The sequence below is a fragment of the Pinus tabuliformis genome, chromosome 6 (genome assembly GCF_031772625.1).
Source record: "Pinus tabuliformis cultivar Carrire ecotype Pingquan chromosome 6, CPIR1, whole genome shotgun sequence".
Lineage (NCBI taxonomy): Eukaryota > Viridiplantae > Streptophyta > Pinopsida > Pinales > Pinaceae > Pinus > Pinus tabuliformis.
Genome location: NC_142292.1, coordinates 621,956,699 through 621,966,203, shown reverse-complemented (window position 1 = coordinate 621,966,203; position 9,505 = coordinate 621,956,699). Strand labels below are relative to the sequence as shown.

At 39.3% G+C, this 9,505-nt stretch overlaps 1 protein-coding gene across 1 annotated transcript; it reads right to left on the bottom strand.

The window, feature by feature from the left end:
* Positions 1–3,601: 3,601 nt before the first annotated feature.
* Positions 3,602–4,270, bottom strand: LOC149260119 (lysM domain receptor-like kinase 3). The gene has a single exon (XM_089456748.1). It carries the CDS (start codon positions 4,268–4,270, stop codon positions 3,602–3,604), a length of 669 nt encoding a protein of 222 aa, XP_089312874.1.
* Between the last annotated feature and the right edge of the window lie 5,235 nt (positions 4,271–9,505).

Genomic DNA, 9,505 nt, shown 5'->3' with positions numbered 1-9,505 from the left:
CGCTTTTAAGTTGAATCTTCCCTCTGTTTGTATCACGAATATCCTGGATTCCTTTCAGTATTAAAATATGTCGGGGCTGCTTTTTTCTCTAGGGTTTAAATGCAGCCTCAACAAGTATTTTACACTTTATTCCAGTCAATAAGCCATGCATAGTATGCCATCTTTTGCAAAAAAAATATAATGCATAGTATGCCATCTTTTGCAATATGTATATATCTTTTGCAATATATATATGTATAGATATATTATATAATGTCCAAGTTTGTTACTATTATTAGTCCTTGTCATTTGGCAATGGCTAGGGACTATAGTGATGGGTTTGCGATGTTATTACATTAATTTATCTATTTGTTATTAGTCACTTCTACTTATAAACCAAAGTTTTTGAAGGCATATGGTTTTACTATTTTATATAAACCAAAGTTTCCAGAGGCATATGGTTTTGCCATCTTATTTGGCCACTTCCCGAGGCAAAGAGGCAAAAACCATATGTTATGTGTACTTATTTCAGAAATTTGAAACTAATGAAAATATAATGGAAACTAATGCTAGCATTAGTTTCATAGTTTAACAGATATTAAATGCTATAGTGGTAACCAAGTTCCCATGTTCTAGTTGCTCTTGTGCATTGAACTTGCCATGTGGTGCAACAGCTGCCAGCTTTGACAATTCGACAACAAGACCGGTGATGCATGAAGGGGAAATTCGACAATTCAATAACAAGACCGCTTCCCACATGTTGGAAGTTGATGGTTGGCCTCTTCCGCCATGCCTGGAAGTGGAAGTTGATTTTTTGTCTATTTTCCTTTCTGTCTATTTTCCTTTTGCTGCATCTGCCATGCCTGGAAGTTGATTTTCTGTTGCAGGCTTCAACTCCGCTATCTTTGTTGGGGCTGGAAGTTGATTTTCTATTGCAGGCTTCAGCTCCCCTATCTTTGTTGGGGCTTTTTGTTGCAGAGGCATTCTTTTCTGAACTGGAACTATTTCTTCTTTCTGAAATCCTGAAGTAGCTTGTTTCTGAAATCCTAAAGGAGCGTCCCGTTCAGAACTATTGAACTAGAACTATTTATTGTTTGTGAAATCCTTAAGGAGTGTCCCGTTCAGAACTATTGAACTGGAACTATTTCTTGTTACTGTAGATCTGCCATACGCTGACAGGGATGACAGGCATAACAATCTTTTTGTTCATTTTGTTGGCTCGGTGATTGATCTGTTCGCTCAGTGAACACACCTGCATCATAATATAGATATACAACAAATTTGAATCCTTAGATATACAACAAAATTCAATCAACATAAACATATATCATATTCAGACGAGGTAAGTGAACATTTGAGGAAGTTGATTGTTTTCTTAAATTTGCAATCATCCTCTAGTTCGAAACTAGTTCGGAACTATTTCATAACTATTTCTTGTTGTTGTATGTCCAACTTAATTCGAATAAGCTATAGGCTGACAGACACAACACTTCTATTTTTCTGTTCATTCTATCTGTTCGCTCTATGAACACACCTGCATCACAATATGCTAGCTTTACAAATAATAAGCCTCTATTTCAAATGATATTCTTTGTTTTAGAAGCTGATTTATATATGAAAAAATTCTAATTATGACTTCATAATACGATTTACAGAAATATCGTTAATGCTACTTACGATTTTTGTAGACTATGCAAGGCCAAACTGGATGCCTCCCACCGGAAAGTGGAGATTGTAGGGTCCACATGACTCGCAGGCCCAAGGGATCAGGGAAAAACCTGATTTCTGTTGCGCCCATCTGAAGATCGATTCCGTTAAGGTTCTAGGTCTTACACCATCCAAGACACACAGAGAGCACAACAGATTAATGATTGAAGCTAAGGCGTACTAGCTCGCTTGCTTGCTAAGGTACAGAGTCTCAACCTGTTTGGTTTTCTATGGAAATTTGTTACAATAATTTTTTGATAATCCCAAGTATTTTTGTGGCCTCCTAATTCAAAGTGTATTATCCTGAATCCCAACAGGCCTATCTCTAAGTTCACTATTTTAAAATTGTTCCAGTTAAGAAAACTACCATTGTTGAGGTGTAACATGTGAAAGTTTGAAGTGACATTTAAGTCCATAAAACATAACCTAAATCCTATTGAAAACAATACAGAGACATGCTCACAACATAACACAGTACCTACCGAAGCTTTATCAAGAGAATATGCAGAGAGATAGAAACATGGAGGGTGCCTTGAATAACTCATCTATTTCGGTAGGTACATAGGAATGCTTTTTCGTTGCTAAAGCTTATAGAATATTTCCGCAAGTCCAGCCAGTCTAGTTATAGCAGTAGTCGAGCTGATCTGCTTTGGAAACCAAAATCTTTCAGTTAGGTTCGTGAGTAGAGCTAAAGTTGCAAACAGGTCATTCAGTGGATGGGCACTCGACTTAGCTTAGATAAAACTAATTTTCCAAAAAGCAAGCTTAACTCACTTAAAAAGAGAAATGCTTTTTCGTTGCTAAAGCTTATAGAATATTTCCGCAAGTCCAGCCAGTCTAGTTATAGCGGTAGTCAAGTTGATCTGCTTTGGAAACCAAAATCTTTCAATTAGGTTCGTGAGTAGAGCTAAAGTTGCAAATAGGTCATTCAATGGATGGGCACTCGACTTAGCTTAGATAAAACTGATTTTCTGGAAAGCAAGCTGAACTCGCTTAAAAAGAGATAGAGGAAGGAAATTACCTACCGAAGCTTTATCAGGAGGATCTGCAGAGTGATAGAAACATGGAGGATGAAACTTGCGATGCCCCTGTTCTTCTCCGTTCATTTGCTTCTGGTGGGGATTATGGGACTGCATTTATGCACTTGCTAAATGAGAGTTTGGTGTAGCCCTGTTATGCTGCTTGGAAACGACAAGGGGCAGATATGGATTGGCATGTCTAACTAAGCCAGAATTATTCATATCTCATAAGATCATTGAAGGTAGAGAGAATCTGAAAACACTACAACAGGTGGTTGTCACTCGCCTGCCCCTCTGGGTGCTTTGAACAAAAGGATCTAGTCTTGTAACATGACTTGTTGTTAATTCCACTCCTTTAGTCAACATGGCTGTTGTCAGCGCTAGTGCTAGTGTTGTTGGTATGTCCTTGCATGGAGAGCACCTTTATAAAACCCAAGATGCTTCTGTTTTCATTGCTTCAAAATGGTCCTGCATCTTAGAGCTATTCTGAGTGCTTTCTCATAATAACACTTGACATTGCCTGTCCACCATATCCCAGAGGTGCTCCTCTTCTCCCATCCCACCTAGCTGTACTTCCCTCCAGCATTTGATGGAACTGTGGTGGTGTAGCAAAGGTATGGTACCTTTGAGATTGTTTCTGTAGCATGGAATTATGAAAAGTAAGGAGAATGGGCTGCTTATAGCGAATGCAGTAATGGCGAAGGTGATAATGGCAATGCGACATATGAACAATTTGTTGGCCTTGATTGGGGTGAAATTGATAAGCTGATACCTCGACATGGAAATGACGAAGTTAAAGTGAATTTGACACGTTACCCTAGCCATACATGTAGCCATACACATTACCCCTGTGTGCCCATAATTTTCAAGTTAGAATGTTTATGCAAAGCTCTAGCCTAGAAATTTGCATTCGAATCGCTTTGTGTATCAAAAATTCCATCGGAATCGTATTCCCCAGCAAGATAAGAGGCGCCCAGATGGCAGATCCGCGCTCTGTAACCAGGCTCCGTCACGAGAATGCTGCTGGACTTTATGTAATTATGGACGTAATTTATGTTGCCGTCGTGGTGCATGTATTCGAGCCCCTGCGCCACGTCTACGGCGATCTGCATCCGAGAAATCCAGGAACCGAGGATCGTGAATCCGGGCACCTTGCTGCCCCTCAGGCAGTCCGCAAGGCTCGATCCCTTGACGTATTCGTAGGCGAGATATACGATCTGTCCCTCGCAGCAGCCTCCCAAGAGCTTGACTATGCTAGCGTGGTGGGCATTGCAAATTTGTCTGAGCCCTGTCCGGATATCTCCGATTTTTCCCTTTTGCTTTCTCACAGTGACTGCCATCATCTTCCCCCTGAGAACACACTTCCAGACAGATGATTTCCCTATCCTTCCATAGGCGAATTGCGTGGTGGCATCTGCGCTTTCTTTGTGTGTGTAGAGAATGGGGTTTTCAGGGAGGAAGTCCCTGAGACTGGCGAGCGAATTGGCAGTGCTGGTGGAGAAGACGCTGGAGCCACCGCTATCGTATGTGCTCGTGCTGGGGCCCTCTATTTGTGATGATCCCATAATGCAAAAACTCAAATTCTCATATTTCTAAAACTAGGGAAGCTTTTCAAATCGCCATGAGTGAGATGTTGTCCCAGAGAAACTCAATTTGCAAAACTCAGATGTAGTCCTTACTTCAACGAGATTTGAATCGAATATCGAAAGTTTTCTAGTCATTCCAGTCAATGGTTGGGCCACATTAAAGTACAATATTGAACAAAGTGAAGTGAATTGAGGTTCAATCTAGATAAAATGAAACGAAAGCAGCCCAAAATAGCTTCAAACTAACTAAAGGAGGAGAGGACTAACAACTGGATTTTGTGCTGCTTGACACCTGCAATGCAGAAGACACCTGCCATTCATGCAAAAACCACATATAAGGGACTTTGTAATCATCGATTTATAATTGATTTAATGTTATCGATCCTATAACACCATCGGCAGGGGAACCCATGTATGTTCAAATGGGTAGTAGGGACCCACGTATGTTCAAATGGGCAGGTAGGGACCCACGTATGTCAAAATGTGAAGCAGGGATGTCAGATGATGAAGTGGAATCCGGCAATAGCCAGATGCACTACAAGTTAACACAATATCAACTATATCACCACTTAAAATTCTCACAAGGTTGAAGTCAGGAGATCAATTTACTTTGCCTATGCTACTTTAGCAGAGTTTCCCTTCGTCCATTCCTTTTCTGACACTACAACACAATCTACACCTGGAAAACATATAGAAATAATGTGAAACCATCAAAGCCTTCAAACATAGACATTCAAATTAAGTTCACCCTACTGCTAAACCTCAATAACACAACTTGAATTATCTAACCATTTGTGATAGCAGTGACAACCATTCCTCCATTCTTCTCAATTTCTTCTCTCCATAAATGCTGCAACATAGATCTATATTATTACTAAAACTGAATTGAAAACAGAGACACAAATCCTAAAATTGAATAGAAAATGATGGAACCAAACTTAATATATCAGAAAAAATTGATGGGGTTTAAGTGCAACCTGAGGACGTGACATTCGACCTGACAATGCAATGGTCATGCCAGAGAAGGGCTTGTCTCTGGGAAGCGATTCTCTGATAGGGAGTTGGTTCGAATCCTGTTGCTTCCTTGACCCACGTATGTTCAAATGGGCAGGTAGGGACCCACGTATGTCAAAATGTGAAGTAGGGATGTCAGATGATGAAGTGGAATCCGGCAATACCAAAGACTAGACATAAAGGTATTCATAGTCAGTTAGTTCTGAGGTTTCTCTCTAGCCTGATATTCCTGGCTTTTAACCCACTGATCCTACTATTAGTGTCAATTATTCGCTGCTGAGCCACATATATTTTCCTGCCAGAAAAGGTCAGATTCTGAATGAGGAAATTTTCTCCTACTCTTTCTGATTCTCCATGGTCAGGCTCTCAAGCCATCAATTGCAATTTCTGCTTCTATCTTAGATGTCCTTACCATTTGAATCAGAGCAGCTTCCAGTTTTTTTGTTGTTCCAGGTATATGTCCAGACCTAAAGTTGCAGACTTCCAGTGTCCAAACCTCCTCATCAGGTTCCAGACCTCCATGTCCAGGCCTATATCGTGACCATTTGAGTAAGGAAGTCTGAGCAGTTTCCAAGGCAAAGCAGCCAGCCCTCACAGGATTTTTTACATATTAAAAGCTAGCGGGTCAGGGGCAATGGTTTCCAGGCCTCCTACTGCACCCGGACTATGAGGATGCAGAAGCGCAAGTGGCTGGCCCTTTCTTCCTAAATCAAGATAAATAAAGTTATGTTAAAGTTTTGTTTTAACTGCCGGCAGGGACTTGCTGCTTTGCAGTAGTTCTTGTTCAACTTAGTGTTTCTTAAATTTGAGTTCATAATGTCCAATTCTGTTACTATTATTCAACTTAGTGTTGCTTATGCCCTCAAAAAAGAATAATATGCGAGAGTATCGTCTTTTCAAGACCATCTTACTGTTATTCAGTGTTTACATTACATTTTCCCCAAAAATTATGGCACATTCTTACAAAAATTTAATCTACTATGAGTAATTAATGTTGTCAATGTGACGGTAAGTCTACTTGCGCGAAGCCTGGGAGACCGTAGTTCAAATCTCATTGAGTACACTGGCCTGCTATGGTGGATTCTCGAGAAATAGATTCCCCATCCCCGCCTTGGCGGCACGAGAGCCTTGCTTTGCTAAAACCATAGGATCTTAGTATATCGACTTGCAGGTAGTTGGATGTACTCTTGGTGTTATACTGGCAGCTATGAGGATTGATCCTGGGTCTCCCATAGATTAGGACGAGCAGTTACCGATTCACCATGTGGTTAAAAAAAATAAAATAATGTTTTCAGCATTAATCATGACTCCTTGTTCAAAGGCAAAAAAGTAGAACTTACCTGGATTCTTAGCAATTCCTCTCTTGAAAAGTAAATGTGCTATCTTGTTCTGCTCCCTATATATGTGGTTGAAATTGATATGATGGAAGGTGCTTACCAGAGAGTCCTAATGTTCTTCATCTAGTTATTTAATATGGGTGGACTTAATTTATTGAAGCCCTTCACCTAGTCTATGATGCCCTTGGCACCTCCAGATATCTAAATGTGCTCCATACCAATCCATTTTGCCGCAATCAAGGCTCCCCACAGGGCTATAATCTATGCTTTATTGTTTGTTCCCTATCCACCTTCCCATCAAAAGTGGAAAAAATTGTCAAGTTCAATGACTATGAAAGCAATGCACCCACATTTTCTCCTATAGCATGCACCTTCAAAGAACCCCACTGGGAATACTTGTCATATGTCTATGAGTTTGTATTTCTTGTAGTTTTTCCTCTTCTTCGATGGTCCAATTTCGTTTAAATATGCTACTGTGTTAATGACATCTTCCCAAACCACCTCTCCCTTTTGTTAAAAAATAAGTGTGTTGCGGTTGCGCCATATGGTCCATATAATGTATAGAGGGAGAACTTCATAAGTTATATGGGTTTTTGAACCAAGAGTGAAGGCAAGAAGTCAATGATTGATAATGATGTAGTGGATCAATGTTGTCGTATTCCATAACCCCATCCTAGAGTTCGCTCACAAATGAATAGTGGAGAAACAAATGAGTAGCATCTTATGTTCCCCTCTTACATAAAATAAAAATTCCTAGACCTTAGAATCCTCATCGCTATATATTTTTCCATGTCAATATCCCGTCATGAATTTCCAACCAACTAAAACATTTAATTTTATTAGGAAGATCCCACTTCTATATGACCTGAGTCCAGATTGGAAAATTATTTTCCTTCTCTTTCCTGGGCAGATTATTGTATATGTCTTTAACCATCGAAAGATCCTTCTTAAGAATGCCCCTCCAAGTCATGTCGTCCTCTTATTCACTGAGGGTGATGCCTACATTTCTAATTTTAGTGATATAGATTTCCCATTCACATACATATTCATTTGGCATCTCTAATGCCCCTGCCCTCGTCCATGCTTGTTTGTCAATATTATGTAAGTTTTGTTGAAAAATATGTTTAAGAAAGAGTATATCTTTTCCATGAATGAAGTTAAGGATGTGAACAAATAATGAGTGGTTTTCAGTCATACTTTGATTGCATCTAAGCTAATCTTGATCTTGGAGCCATCACCGACCTCCCAACGAACAAATCCCAAAAGTTGTTGTAATATTTTCATCATACTATTCCAAATATAAGATGCATTTTTTTCTTCCTTGCCCCACTGCTTACCCATGTAGAGAAAGATTATATGTACATGTATTTTTCCTTTTAATAAGTAGCCATATACTAGATCTGGAGATAGCCCTCCACATATTTTTAATGATCAATGTTGTGTTGAAAGTAGAAGGATCTATGATCCCCCAACTACCTTCCTCTATTGTTCTAGCTATTAGAGACCACAGAACCAAATGTATCTTCCCTGAATGTTGTGTCCTTACCCAAATAGAATGTCCCATGATTGACTGAATCATTTTAATAACTTTTCAAGGCAGAAGAAATAGGTGCACCCAGTATAAATAGATATTCGGTAGTACTGCATTTATCATTATCATTATACCTCCCATTGTCAGCCTCTATGCTTCAAACAATCTAGGTTCTTGTGGAACCTCTCGACCAACCAGTCCCAACCATTATTACAATAATCATTCAACTTCAGCCTAAACTGCAGGTATACTATACCTTCATCAATATGGTTGGAACCAAATCCAAAGAGCATATTGATGTCCTTGATCACCAGTTCCTCACTATCATTATGTATTAGGATATATTTTTCATCATTCATACATAATATTGTTGCATCTCCAAATGATTTAATGATGTTATGTCGACATATCCATTCACCAATTATATCATGTCCTCTGAATATAATATTATTGACAAACATTAATTGAGAAACATCGTACTCTCTAGATACTCTTACCCCTGAAATTAAACCTTTTTCCCTTGCATCTCGCATTTTCCTACTCAAAATGTCAATCACCAAGAGAAATAACATCACGGACAGCATGCAACCTTGTCTCAGTCCTCCGTGGGCAGAGAAGAATTGTGATGGCAACTAGTTTATGATCACAAGAAAACTAGTTGTCTTAATGCACGTCATCATCCAAAAAATATTCGGAGGAGACATACTTTCTTTAACCCTATCCAATTTAGGAAATTCCCAATCAATGTAGTCGTATGCCTTGATTAAATCCACCTTGAGGAGGTAAGAAATTTGTTTCCGGGATTTAATAGTGTGAAGAATCTCCTGAGAAATATAAATGTCGTCCTAAATTGGTCTACCCTCAATGAGCCCAAATTGTTCTTCAGATATATGCTTAGATAGTATCGGCTTGAGTCTACAGGGAATCAACGTTGAAATCATTTTATATACTGAATTGGAGAGGGATATTGGCCTAAAGTCTACAAATGTCAAGGGGTTCTCCTTCTTTGGTATCAGTGTTATAAATGTGGCATTGATAGCCCCTAGAATAAATACTTTAACCCTAGATTCCTCAGCATCCACCAAAAGGTCTGGTAACATCAATTCCACGAAATAAATAAATAATTCAACCCCCCACCCATCTGGACCCTGAATCGTTTCCTTCGCACATTCCCTCAAAGTCTAGATCAGCTCTTCTCTCGAAATTGGATGTCCCAATTTTTCGTTATCCTCCACAAAAAACATATTAGGGACGAGGGAAATAAATTCTGATTGAGAGGGAAAAGCATGCTCCTAGGCCATAAATTGGCCCTTAAAATGAGAGATAACATCT